A 21,128-nucleotide genomic window follows, 5' to 3' on the forward strand; every position below is an offset into this window, starting at 1 on the left:
AACATATTCTGTTCAACAAGTGCAAGCCTCACTTTTGTTGAAGGTTAGATGTGGGTATCCTTCAACATTCAGTATCAGTAACTTAGACTAGTAGTAAAAAAAAGCCTTGGTGGCAACAAATCTCTCCAAGGTCTCTCAGATGGTTCTGGTGGACACATTCCACAACATATACCAATACAGTTCAGAAATCTGGACAAAATCAAGAAGACAGAAACAATAACTTAATACTAGTTGGATGTGGATGGTCAGATGAATGTACAGAGCCATGAGAAAGAACAATATCTAGAAAAGTTTATCAGCGAGGTTAGGGGCGATTATGGGAAAATCAAAGAAAATGGTGGCAAAGGCATTGAAATAACATGGACAGAGAGATAATGTATTTTAGCAAGTGATGGAGATGTTACTGCTCAGAAGAAGGAAAAGAGAAAAGACCTAAAACCTTATGGGAAAGATGCTGTGGTGAAAGACTCAAACACATTGGAACTGGAAAAAGATTGGATAATTGACAGAAGATGGGAAAGGGTTATCAACCAGCACATGGTATTCCCAAGTAAAACAGAAGAAGTTGAAAGAGGTAGTAGCAAGGAATATTGATGTTAATTACAACACTCCATCATATTCTTTTACATGTGTTGCTCATGAAAGTACAGCCAGTTAATCGGGCAGGCAGTCTAAGAAAAGTGAGGGGAATTTTTAATTAATTTTCTCCTGATTGTAAAGTTATCACATGATTCTCCACTCAGCAGTCCATTGAGCATTTTGTCCAAACTCAAATCAGCACATCTAGAGGTGAACAAATGCTGTAACATTTAGTTTGGATAAAAATAAAATGTTTAGTACCCTCAACAGTTGGATTGTCTTCAAATGTATTTTAATCATATCCACTGATTGCCTTCTTACTCATTCTATGGTTAAACTTCAGGGACACAAGCAGCTCTGTGGTACCACACCTTAATTACCATTCTCCAAATTTAAGCTTGAAAAGTGAGTGCTTCAGTGTGGCTTTATCTGACATGGGTCACTGCATAGCAGGAATTCTATGTAAAGGAGCGTTAGACCCAATTGTGACAATTCCAATGTTACCCATGTTGATAGTATCTAATTCATTACACATTATGTACCAGCCTAGGATAATCAGTTCAATTCTAGAATAGTCAGTTCTAGAAAATCAGAACTAGTCTAGTTCCACTTCATCCCAACTGAGCTATCACATAGAGCTAAAATTTAATTTATTGTTGTATAATGACAAAATAAAAAGAAAATGTCAAAAGACTAGCCCAGTTAATGCTACGTTATTACGTATAATATCACCTTTCTGGATACTATTTGCTCATTTCCAGTTTATGCAAACAAACATGAAACACAAACAAGGAAAGATGATGTCACATTAAAAACAGCTCTGATCTCAGTTCTCTTAGTGAGGAGTCTCACCTTCATCGTTGCGTGGCTGCTGTGGAAACATATAGTTTGTCAACACTCTCTGTTTTGTTTCTGGATGAGACTCAGTTTGCAGAGGGATTAGAGCCTTGGACTAAACCAGAAGCATAAGAACAGAGAGGAGATTATAAACTGAATGCATTATTTGAATTATCACTTTATCAAAAAACAAGGACAAAGCTAACATCATTAATCTTTTCATCCTAACAGACAAATGATGTAGTCACTGTCTCATTTAAATTTGAATAAAGCTCTTAATAATGATTCAAGGGCATCATGTCAGAATGAAGATCAGTGACAATGACCAACAGGTCATGCAGCATCTCTGGACATGAGAACAGGTCAATGATGCTTCATCAGAATGTTTCTGTTTCTCTCTGTGCAGATGCTACATGACCTATTTCCAGCATTTTGTTTAGTTTTTATTTCAGAATTGCAAGGATTTGTTTTGTTTTGGTTAAACTAACTGTATTTAAAAGACAAAAACAACCATTTTGTTTGACTTAATAGATAAGAGAGAAACTACCTTTGAACTCAATCAATACTTAGACTAAATTCTAATTTTTATTTTCTGTTTCAGTCTTTGAGGCAATCTACATCCCATTGGTCCTGAATGGAGTTGGTTGGGTTGAAATACTTTGCATCACGGTATGATGTTGCAACCTGGATGAATTGGATGCTCTGAAATTGGATCTTGTGTATCATTTAAACATTGTTGATGAGCTGCCAATATTTCCATTGACAGTTCACATTTCTGCAGCATTGAATTTCAAATGCACAGGAAGTGGGTGGGAGGCAATCAGGATGATTGGAAAAAGATTGAGAGTCAATTTTGGATTTGATGTTTTAAAGGCATCTTTGGAACATGTGCTGTTGGTCCCCAAAAATTGGGCCTGGTTTATATTTGCCTATTTGTGTCTGCAATTGATTAACCACAGCTGTTGGTTAGTACTGTCTCAATGTTCAGCAAATATTAATGAAGAATTTTTTAAACATTAGGATTCTTCAGACATTAGAGTGTCTTTGTCTTTATTTACAGGCAAAAGAAATTTGCAGGACCCTATAAAAATACATAGAGGGTAAAGTACGCAAATTGGAAGCTCCAGGAAATGAGGAGACCTCACGGAAAGTGTTATTCAGGAGATCTTAGGCCGCTCTTACTAATCATTGACTGGTTGGCATGAGATGGACTGAAGAGTAGGATTGTTTAAAGTAACTGTCTGACTATCACTCCCTGCAATTATTGTATGCAAGTATAAATGACCAGTCCTGTATAAACCCTGTAATATCCACTGACAGGATTGAACCAAAGATAAGCACATAGTTAAGTTGCATGAAACCCAAACTAATCATTTTAATGATACGTGCTGTTGCATGCTGAGAAGTGAGGCAACAGGAAATCATTAAAATTAAGTCTGAATCTGTATACTCATGCATCTATGCAAGTTAATGATAATTTTAAACAGCGAATATCACTGTTGTGATTTGTTTGCATGGCCAACGTTCAATTACGAATTTTGCACAATCACAGTCAAGCCAATTATAGGGTGAAATTCATCGTCAGTAGAGGTTCAGATTGTACAGTAGAGGAATATTGAGCCAACAGAATTGAAAACTTGGCAGGCTGTACAATTGACAGAATTCTCTCTATGTTCTGTTTGTACCCTGACCAAAGCTGATTTTCACAGTCAGAATCATTCATTTTGGCTTTGATGATGCTTCCCCCTTCATCTCCTCCTGAAGAAGCTGTTTCATTTGTGGCATAGAACTTCAGGAGTTATAATTCTTCTAGAATCTCATTAATGAGATAATCTTCTTGTGGAGGATAGGATGGAGGTATTGCCACATTACTTGACTGTGAGAAACATGCCAAGCAAATTTTGCTGCCATGAACTAATACTCACATCAATTACAGTAGAGGACAATTGGAACAGGCCTTTTAAAATATCAAACCTAATATGAAACTCTAAGCAGTCTCTTCGAGGTGTTGGTGGTAGTTGGAAAGAGGGTGGGGTTGGTTCTTTGAGGAAACCAAGAACTCTAATTCCTGGCATGCCTGGGAGTCATGGCACAGGCTCAGAGTGCCAACATGCTAAGTTATGCATGGCCTGTGCCTTTTGTTTATTACAACCTGAGAACTTCATCAGCCAGGGTCATCAAGATGACATCTGTGGGGATGCAAAGTGAAGGCAGTCTATTGGGGTGCAAGAGAAACCAAGGACTGGGATTGATGTGAGAACCAGACCACAGGATCCAGGACAGCCATAACAGATTAGCCACATGAGGATAATGACTGAGGTGTTTGGCAGGAGGGAAAGGTGATTTATTCAAAACGTGAACTGTTGTAAGCAGTTTGTTAGAATACAGTGAAGTCTTGGAGTTCAGTAGTCATAGCTCAGTGTCCAGGTTAGGGTTCAGGAAAAGCCTGAGAGCTGTAAGGGCATGAAAAAGCTTGTGAATCATTAATACATCAGGGGAACTAAGTGTGGGGTTGAAAGAAACCCATAAGCAATGTTCTCTTTAAGCTGCATTACCATCAGGAAGCTCCATGTATGGTGTTCAGTGTGCCAATGAATAGCCTCTGTTTCTTGAAGCTGCTGCCACAGAGCTCCATGCAAGAGCAAAAGAAAATTACAAGGAACATTGAACATATGCTGTATTTGATTACTGCATCTGAGAAAAAATGTAACTCAGAGAAACCCTGGGGCAGCAGTAGTGTTTGTGAGTGACATTAGAGAGCAGTCTCAATAATCCTGGGAAGCACAGTTTCAATAAAAGGGAAGTGAATTGCCAGTGCATGAGCAGATGTTGAGGCAGTCTGTGATGGATAAGTCTTTGAGGGTGCTCTGTAACTTGAGTTGTTGAGAGTGAATAATTGGAATTTGTATTAAGGAAATGAAGTTTCAATCAGATCTGGTGATCCACGGTGACACTAACTGTATCTGGGGGGAGGGGTGGGCTGGGGTGTTGGGTTGAGAAATCTATATTTCGTATTTGGATGTTAGTGTGTCAGCTGTATGTGCACGTTTAAGAGAGAGAGAGTGGGGATGAGAGACAGAGACAGGTTGTGTGACAGACAAAGAGTTGCGTGTGAGAGAGAGGTGCACGTGTGTGTGCATGCGCGCGTGAGTGTGAGAGACAGAGACAGAGTTGTGTGTTTTTTGCGTGTGAGAGTTATGTGTGTGTGGGTGAGTTTTGTGTGTGTGTAAAACTTTGTATAGCAAAGCTTATTTTTGGTTGTTTGGAACAGAGGGACCTTGTGGCCTTATTCCCTTAGTTAGTACCTGGCAACACAAATAAAATTATATAACAAACCTCTTCAAACAATTTGTTAACCATGACAATTTCAGCTATTAAACTAAAATGTCCTGTTATGTTGATCTGTTTATACCCTAATTGACCAACCATACATTGAATAGCAGTCAGATGTACAGTCTGATGATTGTTCCCTTGAAGATACAACAGTGTCAGGACTAAAAGGAAAAGCCAGGGCCAGTAAGAAGGGTAACATGTACTACAACCTAAGAATACTAACACAATTACCGTCTTTGACAGACTATGTTCCTGCTTAAAAATATTTAAACAGAAATCTGAAAGAAATGCTTGATTTGCAAAGAACAATACTTTTCTACCTGAATGCTCACTCTTGGCCTGGGAGTGCAGAGCCAGGACAACTCCCAAGGATGCAAACCTGGCCTGGGAGGAATTGCCATTGATGGTCAGATTTTCATTCTGGGTGTGGAAGGGTTGCAGGAGTGAGCTGGATGACATAGAAGTGAGGTTCACCAGCCCCAGAAGCAGTTGAGTCACAGTTTGTCAGGTGTGGAAGCAAAGAATAGGCCCACCTTAGTGTTTTGGTATTGTGAGGAAAAGAATAAAACAAAAACAGCCTTTCAGTCCTTACCCCTCCACATATTCCTCATGATCCACCTATGTAACGACATGATAGCCAATACACAACTGAGTCCAAAACTTTCACACCCTCCATGTCAATCCATGCCTCCCAATTGATCCCCTTAACCTTTTATAGCTCCTTTGCTGATTTAATGTCAACTGATGTCCACATCCTTCTTCTTCCTCCAAGCCTACTCATCCAATATCTACTATGGGCAGACCTCAGAACCAGAAAGCAATTAAGTAATTAGATATTCATTGATGAATTCCCTATTAGATAAACAACTCTGATAAAAACTTATCCACTACATTTATCTTCTTTAAATCCCTTATTAAAAGAAGGAGTTGTATTCATAGTCCTACTTCAAATACTCACGCGAAACTGTCAATCAAATGGTGAACTGACAAGCAACCAATTGGCAGATTGTGAAATTATTCAAACAGCCCTAATCCTGCCTGTAATGATAACTCTCAGGTTTATGTTCACAGACAAAGTGAAGTAGCAAATACTAATTTTTAGTTAAATACTGTAACCAACTTTCTTTGCAAACATTTGAAGTGCAGGAGATTTAAATGACTTGACAGTAATCTTTTATAGCAGCCATGGACGGTTTCAATGAGTTTATGCATATTCATCGCTTTTTTCACAATCCCAAAGGGGACCTTTCCTCTCTAAAGGGTACATAACCTCACCCAAAATTGTCCTGGCAGCATATTGAAATGGGTAACCAACCTCTCTAAAGAATCCCAGTAAGTTTTGACATTCTTCTAAAGATTCTTGTGATTCATTGGCAGCATCCTACCTCTGGACCAGGAAGCCCAGGTTCGTGATCTACCTGTTCCAGAGGTACGTAAAGACATCTCTCTCAACAGATTGATTAGAAAATATTTAGACATTATCCTGTTACATCTAAAGTGCAAAGGCTGTGTTTTGGACATCCTGCTAACAAAAATGAGATCTGATCGAAGGCCACTGCACTTTTAACATGTACAGCTGCCTCTGTGAATCACCGATGTTCAATTCACATTCCATTTACCCTTGTAAAACTGGTGGTGGGGGGTGGGGGGTGGTTTTAACAGTGAGACTTCCAGATTCAGTCTTCAGACATCATTCACACTTTCCATCTCTGCAAAAATGTAGGCTTTTCTCTGTATTTTGGTTCAACTTAGATTTTCACGCATCCCAAAGGGACATTTAGAAAACGTGATAACAACAGATAATCTTCACTTGTTCAGTCATTTATCTAATCTTAGTTGTGCTGAAAAGAACAATCTAAATCTAATCAGACATAAATTTAGATTTCAAAATATTACCATACCAATCACAAAAGTGACAAGTCTTTGCCAACTTACTTTGACCGATAAGCTATTAGGTACAAAGGAATTGGTTATTCAGTCCCTTAAGCCTTTTCTGCCATTCAAAAAAAATGTCTGATCCGTATCTTAATCCATTTTGGGTCTGTAACTCTTAAAACCTTAGCTGAACAAAAAAGTGATCTGACTTAATTTAGCAATTTTCCATTGGTCAAGGGCCAAATTTCCATCTGGAAAAGGAGGTGGATTTCAGTAACTAATTGGTTACATTTATTTTTATTCATTTAGGAAATCCTATTTTCCCTTCACGTTCCCTATTCTAAGCAATCTTCCTCTGATGGATCAGGATTTCCTTATGTGCAAAATGAATACCTATTCTCACCGAAATCAGGTATCTGATTTTAAATGGGGATCAAAAACAGATTTCATCCTCCACACCATTTTCATCTGTTACTATTAGGGCTTTGGAAGCCCAGTAGAAATGCATCAGGTTTGACAGTTTATGAAGAAAATGAAAAACCAGAAGAGTTTGGGTCAGACTGAAAAATGAGTGTAAAATGTTTTCGCAACTTCAAATTTCATTATTATATGTGACATTGTAACCTAGATGTTTTTAATTGATTGATTCTTCATAGTGTTTGGCCTTTAAAACAAAGTTGACCCTTACATTGGCCAGCCTTGTGTTTTTGTTCATGTGGCAGTGCTTTTCCAATGAAGTAAGCACTACAATGCAATTAAAATGTTACATACTATTCTGACAGATTGTGTCATCATATTTTCTGCTGTGATATAAAAAGTTTCCTTAAAACAAAAGTTTCAACACATGGAAAAATAAAACTAACCACTTGCTATTTCACAATGATTGTGAGGCCCTTTACTTTGAAATTTAAAGAACTATCTGCTTTTCTTTCTTCATAGATACCAGTGTATTCTTTGATGGCTATAGCTGCTTTCAATGCCTGACTGAGTTTCAAATGATAATTGGTCTCAAGGTATTCCATTCATTTGAAAGTATATGGCAGTTTAAAGAATTTGTAAAGGCAGGTTGCCTCTTTGATGTGGTTCTTGGTTTGTTAATAATAGAATTAAAAATATTACAAATGTTTCCTTTTCACATGGCAGAATGCATTTTTCCATAACAAAATAGTGGCTTTTATTAGATTGTGACACATTTTATTCCTCAGAGAATGTAAAATATTTTTCATTGATAATACTCCATTAAAGTTGAGATCGGTAGATAATGCATACTGGATGAGTATGCCATTAATAAAATATGGTTGGGGGGGTGGTACAGTGAGGTGGTGGAGTGATCTGGGAAGGCATGGAAGATACTTGGGAGCATAGGGATGGCAATGTGAGAAGCATTGACTTTCATGATGAGTGGACAGTGGGTTAAGGGGTAAGTTTTCAGTGCCTTTAAACATTGTTCCTGACAATGAACTCCACTGCCACAGCTTTTTTTCCTGATTAACTTAATCTATCAATTTCAACTTTTTGCTTCCACCTACAATATTTACTGTGCCACCTAGTCTGGCATATCAGCAAACTTGGCTATACAGCTCTCCATTATTTATTCCTCTTATGAATATAATGAAAATCTAAGGCCCCAGTACAAATCACTGGTAACCAGAAGTTATGTTTGCAAATTTGAATATGTAGCCTTTATTTCTGCTTTTTATACCACCTAAATAATTTTCTATTCAAGCCAATAGATTGTCTTCAATGCCAACTACTCCCATTTTTGTTCACAGCCTCATGTGCAGAACTTACATGGAAGAGGGTTTGTTACTGAAAAAACATTCAAAGATCTGTTAGTTGTTTCACCAATAGAATCAACTACATTTGTTAAACTTGACAAATCCATTTTAGTTCTCTCTGTAGTTATTATTCATTCAAATGTTCAGTCACTCTTGCCCTAACAACCATTTCTAGTGGTTTCCCCCCAACTGATCCTTGATTAATAGACCAATAACTTCCTCATTTAGCTCTCTTCCGGGGAGATGTTGGCATAGTGGTAATATCACTGCACTAGTAATCTAGAACTCCAAGGGGAGATGGTAAATGCTAAAATTTGAATTCAGTAAAAATCTGGAATAAAAAAAACTAATCTAGTTGTGTCAATGATCAAACAAACTGTCTTGGTTTCCTTTCCCCTTTAAGAAATCTGCGATCCTTACCAGCACTGTCCTACAAGGGACTCCGGACACACAGTAATGGGGTTGAGTCCTAACAACAGTGCAGTAATTATTGCGATGCCCATAGCCCAGAAATGAATTTTTAAAATGTGGACTGATATTGGAATTTTTTTCAACCCAAAGAGCAATTTTTGTATTTAGAGTTTTGAAAGCATCAATTTTCTCACTTACTTATTTTATTATCCTGGAGTGAAAACCATCAGGTCCAGGAGATTTTGCAGTCTTAAATCACATTCATTTCTACATAACCTTTTCATTTTAGTTGTATTGAATGGGGTTAGTTTCCTTGATTAAAAAAAAATCTTTGTATATTTTTGATTTTGTCATCATCTTTTTGTTTAAAATTCACTCAAGTGGGTGTCCTAGCTGGGCAGCATTTATTGCCCATCCCTAATTTCCATTGGGAAGGTGGTGGTAATCTGCCTTCTTGAACTGGTGTTGGTCTACCCACATTGCCCTTACAGAGGGAATTCCAGGACTTTGACCCAGTGACAGTGAAAGAGTGGCGATGTATTTCCATGATTTGGAGATGCCGGTGTTGGACTGGGATGTACAAAGTTAAAAATCACACAACACCAGGTTGTAGTCCAACAGGTTTAATTGGAAGCACACTAGCTTTCGGAGCGATGCTCACCTGATGAAGGAGCGTTACTCCGAAAGCTAGTGTGCTTCCAATTAAACCTGTTGGACTACAACCTGGTGTGATGTATTTCCAAGTTAGGATAATGAGTAGCTTGGAAGGGAACTTGGAACTGATGGTGTTCCCATCTATCTGCTGCTCTTGTCTTTCTTGATGGAAGTGGTCATGGGCTTGGAAAGTGCAGTCTAAGGATCTTTGGTGACCGGTACAAAATAATTACTGAATAAGTTTGTTACCTTCTATTTATCGATATTGACTTACTACTGATATCAATTTCAAACCCACAACTAACTTGACCACATGCCCTCTCAACCACCCTCCTAATTCCTCCATCTCCACACATCTACTACCATGATGAGGGATTCCACTCCAGCACATCCCAGATATCCTCCTACTTTAGCGACCGTAGTTTTCCCTCCTCAGTAATTAAGGATGCCCTTAACTGCATATCCTTCATCTCCTGCACTTCTCCCCTCTAGCCCCCTCCCCCCAAAAAGGATAGAGTCCTCTTAGTGTTCAGATGGCATTCTACCAACCTCTGAATTCAATGCATCATCCTCTGACATTTCTGCCACCTACAATCAGACCCCATCACCACAAAAATGCTTCTTTTGCCACGCTTATCCGCTTTCAGCAGGGACCACTCACTCTGTGACTCCTTTGTCAACTCCCCACAAACTTCTCCGCCACACCCAGTATCTTTCGCTGCAACTGCAAGTGATGCAACACCTACCCCCACACCTCCCCCTCATCTCTGTCCAAGGCTCTAAACAATCATTCCAGATGCAACAAAGATTCACCTGCACTTCATCCAACCTCATCTATTGCATTTGTTGCTCCTGTTGTGGTCTGGTCTCCTCTATATGAGGGAGACCAAAAGCAGCCTCAGGGATTGGTTCATGGAGCATCTAGGTTCTGCACGCACTAACCAACCCGATCTTCTGGTGGCCATCCATTTTAATTCTCTCTCCCACTCTCTCAGCAACATATCCATCCTTGACCTCCTGCACTGTCAGAGTGAGGCTAAATGGAAACTGGAGGAACAACACCTTATATTTCACCTGGGAAGCTTGCAGCCCAATGGCCTTAACATCCGACTTCACCAGCTTCAAAGTCCCTCCTCCTCCATTCTTATCCCATGTCTAGCCCCACCCCTTCTCACCTCCCTAATCTGTTCTAGCCTTTTCACCTTCCCACTCACCTGTACGCTCCACTCTTCCCACTGTCTATCACAGTAACCCCCTATCTGCATCTACCTATTATTATCCCACCTACCTTTCCCCTAGCCGCGCCCCTCCCTCTATTTATTCTGGTCTCTTCTGTCCCTCCCCAGTCCTGACAAAGGGTTTAAGCCCGAAACGTTGACTTTCTTGCTCCTCGGATGCTGTCTGACCTGCTGTGCTCATTCAGCTTCACATCTATTGACTCTGACTTTCAGCATTTGCATTCCTCACTGTCTCCTTGGTATCTTCTATTGTCTGACACTAAGAGCTTGCTACATTTCTTCCCTAAAGTATTTGTAATGAACTTTGTTTTCCTTCAAATTTCTTGCAAGCATTTTCTCTTATATTCTTTGTGTTTGTAGCTCCTCTACTTTTCTTCGTGTCCCATTATTATTAGTGCTATCTTTTCCAGTCTGTAGAATCTGTGCTTTTATTTACCTCATTATTTTCCTGATAAAGTTCTGTGAACAGAAAAATGTAATGTTTTGATATTGGAGACTGTCAAAGAAGAGTTAGTGAATTTTCCATCTGCCATGAATTCCATTCAATTTTTCATTGTGATTTTGGGCCCAGACTGAAGTTGAATCTCATATTCTCCACTATAAGATTCTGTACTCCACATCAAAAAGCAACATTTATGAGAAAATTGTAACATAGAGTTTAAAAATTACTATGTAGTGTAAAAAGCTTTAGTGTTTAAGCATTGAAAATGCAGATTTCTCCATCTTTATTTTTCTATTTAAATGAAGCATTTGTTTGATATTATGGATGCGTTCAATTTGTATTAAGAATGCTGACATTTTGTTTTCTTTCCTTAATCTTGGAAAAGAAATGATGCTCCATCCATACAATAATTTTGAAACTTTATTTTTATTATTGGGGTATACAAAATAGTACAGGAATGCAGAATATCAGGAAAAACCTCTATTCAATAATGAACTTGATTGAGATTTTGAAGAAGTAACAGAGGATTGATGAGGGGAGAGCGGTGGACATAATCTATTTGTACTTTAGTAAGGTGTTCGACAAGGTTCCCCATGCGAGACTGATTAGCAAGGTTAGATCTCATGGAATACAGAGAGAATCAGCCATTTGGATACAGAACTGTCTCAACGGTAGAAGAGAGAGGGTGGTGGCAGAAGGTTGTTTTTCAGACTGGAGGCCTGTGACCTGTGGAATGCCACATGGATCAGTGCTGAGTACACTACTTTTTGTCATTTATATAAATGATTTGGATGTGAACATAAGAGGTATAGTTCATAAGTTTGCAGATAACTCCAAAATTGGAGGTGTATGGACAGCGAAGGAGGTTACCTCAGATTACAATGGGATCTTGATCAGATGGGCCAATGGGCTGAGAAGTGGCAGATGGATTTTAATTTAGATAAATGCAAGGTGCTGCATTTTGGGAAAGTAAATCAGAGCAAGACTTATACACTTAATGGTAAGGTCCTAGGGAGTGTTGCTGAACAAGGAAACCTTGGAGTGCAGGTTCATAGCTCATTGAAAGTGGAGTCACAGGTAGATAGGATAATGAAGAAGGCGTTTGGTATGCTTTCCTTTCTTGGTCAGAGTATTGAGTACAGGAGTTGGGAGGTCATGTTGCCGCTGTACCAGGACATTGGTTAGGCCACTGTTGGAATATTGTGTGCAATTCTGGTCTCCTTCCTATCAGAAGGATGTTGTGATACTTTAAAAGGTTCAGAAAAGATTTACAAGTATATTGCCAGGCTTGGAGAAATTGAGCTATAGGGAGAGGTTGAACAGGTTGGGGCTGTTTTCCCTGATGCGTCGGAGGCTGAGGAGTGACCTTATAGAGGTGTATAAAATCATGAGGGGATGGATAGGATAAATAGACAAAGTATTTTCCCTGGGGTGGGGGAGTCCAGAACTAAAGGGCATAGGTTTAGGGTGAGAGGGGAAAGATATAAAAGTGACCTAAGGGGCAACCTTTTCACGCAGAGGGTAATACATGTATGGAATGAGCTGCTAGAGGAAGTGGTGGAGGCTGGTACAATTGCAAGATTTAAAATGCATTTGGATGGGTATCTGAATAGGAAAGGTTTGGAGGGATACGAGCTGGGTGCTGGCAGTTGAGATATCTGGTCAGCATGGACGGGTTGGACCGAAGGGTCTGTTTCTGTGATGTACATCTCTATGACACTATGGCTCATGATAATCAGATAGCTGATTCTGTGGTAATTACTGCTCATTGGTGCGAAGTTCTGTAATCGATCTTTGGGAAGAATGAGACTGAAAAATCTGATCATTGATTTGTAGTAGCTCACGTTCATTAGTCCCTGTTAACCAATTGTTTAATAAGGATGGTCATCAGATGGTATTGACATCATTGAGATATTTTAGTTAACTTTTCTGAAACCACAAAATGAAATTAGCCTAAAATTAGCCCTTAATATGCCTCTGGTAGCACAACTGAATATGTGCATGCATATAATAATTATGTATGAGTAACATTAACAGGAAATGTCTTTAATAAAAGGCAAGGGATTTTAAAAAAGAATATCCGTACCTTAATCAAATTCCCATCTTGCTAACCCCATACTGAAATTTTACAATTATCTTAGAGAAATATATGATAATTTATCATTTTACACTGTCAATACCAAAAATATTGAGTTGATCCTTCCTCTCCTACAACCACCTGGAATTGTGCTAGACTTGAGTAAAATGATACCACAAGCTCAAATGTAGACTTTTGCCGGCTATAAAGGTGTTGGGCTTGCCATTATAAGACAGTGGGGTAAATTTGAATGTCATCCATACTATTTTCATTGTGACCAGAGCACGTGAGAACTCTTCCAGTTAATTCAGATCGTGACTTTTGGAAGCACCCTGCTGAGGAATTGGCAATAGATTAAGTAAAAAGATCTTGACAATGACCTCCCATTTAGCCCATGCCTTCTCATCACCCTCCACCCCCCACCTTTTGTTATAGCAATTATCCTTCTTTCACTCCTGCATCCTCCATACCAATTCTTCCAATTTAACAATGTACAGAGAATCCAACAGAATAGGCCCTTCAAGACTGACCTATCTACAATAATACAACTTTCCAGCATTTCCACATTATAATATCCATGTACTTTTTAAAGGTTGAGAGGTTTCCTGTCTCTACACCCTCCCAGTTACTGAACAATGAGCCATTTAATAAACTGGCAAATCTCTCAGAGAAGACAATATAGTGGAATTCATGGCAATGGTACACACATTGTTCCCACCAGAGAGAAAGCTCTGGCCCAATTGTTATACTAAATGCCTAGATGGTTCATTTGGTTGTCAGATTATACCCCATGCATTTGATCGTATAATCTAGGTGACCAATGCAAGACGAATCAAGTACTGCATTGTCATGGGTGCCATCTCTCAGAAATACCTCAATCCTCTCAACTATCCAGATGATTTAAAAATCTCATGCATATTATACGAAGATAAGTACAGGCACTGCCTCAGTGTTTAAAATCACACTAACTATTCTGCCTACAATAATAATATTGTTGTTTGCAGGACATGTTCATCTGCGTGTAAAGCATTGAAAACACATCAAGAATTATTAATAGGTTCTAAAGCAGTTTGGGAGAGCCTGAAGACTTGAAATGAATATGCAGTAAACCTTGCTTTAAAACTCATTTCATTTATCGTTCAGATACCACAATGCCTTTTGTTATTTATTACAATGCAAGACATTAATAAAGTCATAAACTCTGCAGTTTAAACTGATGAAGTAGTTTAATTTGTCATTCTTAAATTAAAATTGTTATATTAATCATATTGAACCATCTGTTGTCAGATTTAAAATTAATTAAATCCCTGTGGAAGCTGGTGGTAAGCCCAATTACAGAAAAACTATTCTCTTCACAGCTAAGCAAAGGCATTAAAAATAATTAATATTAAAATAATGAATGATTGTACAGACCTGAGGAGAAAGAAAACTTTCAGGTTGGACATTTTGGAGAGCAGAGGATTAAATAAATAAATATTAAATAAATATTCTTAGTTTAAGTTTTCTTTTACAGCAAGGATCAGGCTACTTCTTGAATTTAATTGAACAGCCATGGCAAACAATTCTTCAGGAGAAAATATGGGTTCTGGGTAGATAACACTGAGTGAATTGGGATAAATTGAACTTTTGTTATGTAACTAACCATAAAATTGGCATTTTCTACAGCTGTTTTTAGAAAGGTTATAAACTATACCACGAATTGGACCTCATAGTTTACTTTTCAAAATTAGAGAAAACTTGCTCAGTTTCCATGACAGATGCACCATTTCTGAAAGCTATAAAGGAAAAAAATTGCAAAACATACCTGTTCTTCCAAATATGACACAATTTAACCACTATGTTTTTTCTATAATCTCTCCTATACATTTTGAACTGTACTTCCTGAATTCTGAAGGAACTGTTCCCCCCACAACATTTAGGTCCATTCCTTAATCACCCTTATAACAACACTACTTCCTATAATATCTTTCCTTGAAAGCAAATTGGAAATACTGGAAATACATTTCAGTTGGAACCCACTCTTCTTATCTCCTCCCTTCCAACCATCCAATAACCAAAACACTCTTTCAAATTGAAAACAAAACAAGTTACTTCAACTTCTTTCAATTTAGCATAATTGTTGCTTGTCGTGCAGTCTCTTCTACCCTGGGAAGACCAAACACAGATCATTGATTGCTTTGAGAAACCCCTTCATTCAGTTCACAAACTACAATCTCCTGTTGCCTGGCTGAGTATTAAGAATTAGAGAATATTGGTTAATGAATATTTTTCAAGCTGGATGTAGGTTTGTAGTAGAGCTCCTCAGTGGTCAGGATTGGCTCTTCACTTTTCTTGATTTATATCAATGATTTAGATCTTGGAATGCAGGGTAAAACTTCATAGTTTGTGGATGAAAGACTCAGAGAAATTGCAAACTGAAGGACAGTGTAGAACTTCAAGATTATTAGCAAATTGTGTGAGATAGTTGGCAGATAAGGTTCAATGTGGATAAGTGTGAGGTGGTACAGTGTAGTAGAGAACACAAAGAGACAGTATAAAATAAACAGCATAACTCTAAAGGGTATGTAAGAGCAGAGAAAACTAAGTGAATATATCTATGCCATTAAAAGTGTCAGGACAAATGGAAAGTATATAATAAATAATACTGTATCCTACACTTCATTAATAGCAGTGTGGAGTACAAGGACAGGGAGATAATGCTGAATCTATACAAGATATTAGTTAGACCTCAGCCAGAGGTATTGTATACAGTTCTGGGTGTTACACTTTAGGAAGGATGAGAACGCATTTGAAAGTGTGCAGAAAAGGCTGAGGAGAATAGTTCCAGTGATGAGAAGTTTTAGTAATGAAGATAATTTGAGGTATTTGGGACTGTTTTCCTTGGAGAGAGTAAGTTAAAAGGAGATTTGATTGAAGTTATCAGAATTATGAGAAGTCTGGACAAAGCAGACAGGGAGAACCCCTTCCCATTCAGAAGAGGAGAAAGAATGAGAAGGCACACATTTAAAGTGATTGCTAAGTAAGTAAAAACATTTTTCAGATCTGGAGTGCACTGTCCCAAAATTTGGTGGAGGCAGTTTCTATTGAGGGATTCAAGAGGGCATTGGATGATTATTTAAATAGAAATTATATGCAGGGTTATGAGAAAAGGATGGGAGAAATTTAATGCTTATTTATAGAGCCAGTGGGCTGAATGAAATTCTTTTGAAGTAACTATTCTGTGATTCTGTCTTTTCAATTCTCTGCTCCTTTCTAATTTTGACCTCAGCCTCTTGAATCGTTCCAATGAAGCTTATGGGTGGTATGGTGGCTCAGTGTTTAGCAGTGCTGCCCCAGAACACCAGGGACCCAGGTTCAATTCCAACCTCAGGTGACTGTGTGAAGTTTGCACATTCTCCCTGTGTCTGTGTGGATTAATTACTCTATAAATTACATTTAATCTTGCGCGCTTTAATATGTTGCAGTTAATTACTTTGTAATTTGCAAAAAATCTCTAATGAATCACTCATTCTGAAGTATATAAATATTTACTCACTCATTAACCTTCTGCTGCATTTCACAATGGCATCCTAACTCATCTAGAACCAGTTCATAGTGACATTACACATCAAATGTTTGACCTTTCGGGATTTTCTTTCACATCACTCAGTACATACTGTCTTATCATTTCAAACTGGCATTCTTCTCCCTTTTATGAAGTTGCTACTCTCCTCTGTCTTCTCATGCAAACTGCCACTTTTTGATCGCCCAGAGTTCAGAGTACTCCTTGCCTCCCAATGCCCCTCAGCTAGTCATAGAACTCTCCATCTGCACTTCTTCTCCAATATTGCTGAAGCTGTCATTCTGTGCCCAACACGGTCCCCATTCCCACCAATAACAAATACGACTTCTAGTTTCTCCTGTCTTACTCCTTCAGTTCTGCTCCCAAATTCTACAAACAATTTCACCCTTCCACAACTCCTCTTGTTGCCATCAATTTCCACTCTCTCATTCAGTTTTCACTCATCTTTCTTTTCACCTTCATCCATTTTCACTGTTGTCAATACCAGTCTTCATTTTTACTCTTCCTTCCCCAATTATTTCTATCCTGATGTGCATTCTAACCCTCACCTTTGTAATACATTCTAGTGTTTTCCCTTCCATTGCATTTGATTCCTCTACAATCCTCCTTATATTGTCTTGCTTTCCTCTCCTGCTCATTTGCATTTCTTGCTCTTTCTGTTCCCTTGATCTTACCTTCTCACGCATGTTGTGTTTCCTTTGTTACTCCCCTTCCATTCAAACTCCACCCCTGCTGTTTATTTTTGTTCCACCTACTCTATGCTGTGTTGTTTGTTTAATGACTGACAGGTCTTACTTCTTTTCATGTGTTCTCAATGCTAATACACATTTTCACCTTTCATTGTGCCTTGTACCATTGGATTCCTCAATTAAAAATAAGCATCTAAAAGGTGGGTTGCTACTTTTACCAACTCTGGATAATAACTTGGTTTTATGACTTCTGTTAAATGAAGCAGTGGAGTCTGAGTAGGGTAATTCCTACAGCCTTATCCTAAAATATAGTTAGTTTGCTTGAGGAAACTTATTTCGTATGCATTCCAATATTGTTCTTGGTTCATTACCTGATTATCAGATAGCCATAGTGCTGCCAGCTCTTTAAGCTTAGTAAAACTGAATGGCAAATTCTTCAACCTAAAAAAACAAACATTTTATACATGAGAAGTTGTTACAGTCAATTCACATTGTTTCATCTTTTGCTTTTATTAGCTTCAAGCTTTTGATAGTTTTAAAATCATTATAGTCAAACCACTCAAAGTCTATTGGAGGAGCAAATTACTGCAGATGCTAGAATCCTGCCTGTGCAGATTTTAATCTTTAAGTCATAAATATAAACATTAATGTTATTAAATTATTTCACAAAGTATCAGAGAACTAATAGTTTCACTGTTTAAAGAAAAATTTCAAAGAAATTCAGTTTTCAGCTGATCTTCTAATGGGAAAAAGACATTTAAATCAAGTTGAGGTAATTATTTAGACAAGCACATATCACACCAATACGTTTATGTATCTTCTATCTAATTACACCCTATTTTCTTCAATATTCATGGTTAAAATGTGGCTTAAGCCACAAATATCTCTAGTACTCTCTGTTCAACTTTTAAAAAAGGCATATTTCATTGTTGTGATGAATTGCTTATCTAACTTTTTTTTCTCTTTTGCCCAAGCAACTTAAATCAATCAGTTCAAAATCTGCTTATTTTTCAGTTTTTACTTCTCTTTATTAATTCTCAGTGCTAATACACTTTTTCACTCTTGGTTTTGCACGATTAAGTTTTTCAATTAAAGATGTGTATCTGAACATGGAGAGAAACCAAAATTTGAGCGCAGATCTCTATTTGAGAATTTAACACTCTGGTATTATCACTGCTGGTTAACCTATTCTGATTAAGAATTTAAGCTGTCATCATGTCTAACTTAATTATTAAGGTGTTTTGTTCACTTCTCACCTCATCCACTTAAGAGGCTCCCCTCTAGTGATACAACTAAGAGGCCATCTGCCTCAAAGAGAAATCCAGGTTTGCTGTCTGTCATGATTTTATAATAAAAGAAATGGACGATTATTCAGCCTTTCTGGATGACCTCGCAGATAAAGAGGAGGAGGAGAAGGTGGGTAACTATTACATAATGCTATGCAAAAGAAGATCATATATTCCATAACCCCCAAGGAGATAACAAAATAAAATTGGAATTTGTTATAGAGAGTCATACAGCACGGAAACAGACCTTTCAGTCCAACTATTCAATGCTGACCATGTTCCCAAATCAAAACAATCCCACTTGTATGGTCCATATCCCTCCTAAACTTTCCTATTCATGTACATATTCAAATGTCTTTTATAAGTTGTGACTGTATCTGTATTCATTACTTCCTCTGGCAGTTCATTCCACACATGAACCACACTCTATGTAAAAAAAGTTGCCCCTCGCGTCTTCTTTAAATCTTGTCCCTCGCACCTTAAGAATATGGCTCCTCTTTTTGAACTCCCCCCCACCCTTGAGAAAAGACGTTTGCTATTCATCTTCTCTATGCCCCTCATGATTTTATAAATCTCCATAAGATCACCCCTCAACATGCTGTGCTTCAGTGAAAAAAATCCCTGCCTCTCCTTATAACTTCCTTCCATTCCTGGCAAATATCCTGGTAAATCTTTTCTGAAACTTCTCCAGTTTAATTATATCCTTCCAATAACAGGCTGACCAGAACTGGACACAGAACTCCAGAAGAGGTCTCACCATTCATCCTGTACAACCTTAACATGACATCACAACTCCTATACTCAAAGGTCTGAGCAATGAGGGCATTGTGCTAAACGCTTTCCTAACTAGCCTATCTAGAAGTGATGCAAATTTCAAAGAATTATGTACCTGAACCCATAGGTCTCTCTGTTCTACCCAGGGCCCTACCATTAATTATATAAGTCCTGACCTGGTTTATTTTACCAACATGCACTTAACCTCCATCTGCCACCCCTTAGCTAATTTTCCCAATTCGTCAAGATCTTTTTGTAACCTTAGATAACTTTCTTCACTGTCCATTATTCCACCAATTTTGGTCAAAGTGGACTTTGTCCACCCCAGTTCAACACCATCACCTCCACGTTATGACAAATTTTGGTGTAATCATTAAACTTACTAAGAATGCCTCCTAAATTCTCATCCAAAATCATTTATATAAATGACAAACAAAAGTGGACTCAGTACCAATCCCTGCGGAACACTACTGGACACAGGCCTCCAGTCCAAAAAAAAACCTTCCACCACAACCCTCTGTCTCCTACTGTGAAGCCAATGTTGTATCCAATTGTCATTTGTTTTAATGGTAACGACTATCACTATGTTTTAATATTAAAATTGATGGTGTCTATGTATGATTTATGAAAATATTTTTAAAATTACATCTCTTCTTCATTTTCTTTAACCTACATATTGCTCTCCATTAACGACAGAATTCATTTTACAGCAATGCCAGAGGACAACACACCTACAGTTTCACAGTTTTGTCTCAAGGCTGTCATTGAGTGGTGAGTGGCTCTTCTCCACAAGGTGGAAAGAGACAACCTGATGCTTAAGAGGCAGAAAGCTTGGTTGGAGGTGGCAGAATTGTGCTCTTGGCTACAGCATCAGAACAGGTGAATGACCTTCTTTGTTCTCCAAGGGAGAGTGATGAAGCCACGTGGCAAGATAAGTGTATACCTTGGGAGGCTATGCTGGACAAGGGAAACATGAGTTGGGTCATCACACCAAAAACATCCTAAATCACGTCTAGAGTAGTAACTGAGAATTAATTTCCTCTTGCTGGGTAATATGGAACATGGGGACACAATGTCAAGATAAGGGCTAATCATTTAGAACCGAACCAAGGAGCAACATATTCATTCAATGGGTTTTGCATTTTTACTACAAAGGTTTGTGGATGCTCCATCACAGAATACATATAAAGCTAGAACTTTTGGGGTTTTAGGGAATCAAGAGAAATGAAGGGCAAGCAGGAAAGTGGAGCTGAAACTGAAGATTTGTCACAATTGTATTGAACAGAGGTGCAGGTGTAACAGGTTGTATGGTCTACTCCAGTTCCTTTTTCTTACGCAACAGGAATCACCATAGTACTAATAGCAGTGTCAGTACTCAGCAAGACTGTTGAAGACAAAGGCCTACTGAGTGAGAGGGACATCCAGAAGGCGACCATAACATGGTGTAGGAGGGGAAGAGATGTTAATTATTTGACACTCAGGAGGGTGGCTGAGTATTGTCTTATATTCAGATTAACAATCTCATTCACAGTCAATGACTTCAGCAAGACATTGCCAATGTGAGTGTTGGACAACAAGGTTCCATTTCATCTA

At 38.2% G+C, this 21,128-nt stretch overlaps 1 protein-coding gene across 13 annotated transcripts in view; it reads right to left on the reverse strand.

Annotated features, from left to right (window-relative positions):
• The window catches only part of lrrc7 (leucine rich repeat containing 7), a 688,069-nt gene that overhangs the window by 114,433 nt on the left and 552,508 nt on the right, over positions 1-21,128 (reverse strand). For all 13 annotated transcript variants that reach the window (XM_087990651.1, XM_087990652.1, XM_087990653.1 and 10 more), the window contains 2 exons: positions 17,847-17,916; positions 1,432-1,531 (listed from right to left, as the gene is read on the reverse strand). In XM_087990651.1, coding sequence (XP_087846777.1) covers positions 1,432-1,531; positions 17,847-17,916 — 170 coding nt within the window. The remainder of the gene's footprint in view (positions 1-1,431; positions 1,532-17,846; positions 17,917-21,128) is intronic.

The sequence above is a fragment of the Chiloscyllium plagiosum genome, unplaced genomic scaffold, assembly GCF_037043375.1.
Source record: "Chiloscyllium plagiosum isolate Xiang-an unplaced genomic scaffold, Cpla_swu_hap1 HiC_scaffold_9, whole genome shotgun sequence".
In the NCBI taxonomy this organism is placed as follows: domain Eukaryota; kingdom Metazoa; phylum Chordata; class Chondrichthyes; order Orectolobiformes; family Hemiscylliidae; genus Chiloscyllium; species Chiloscyllium plagiosum.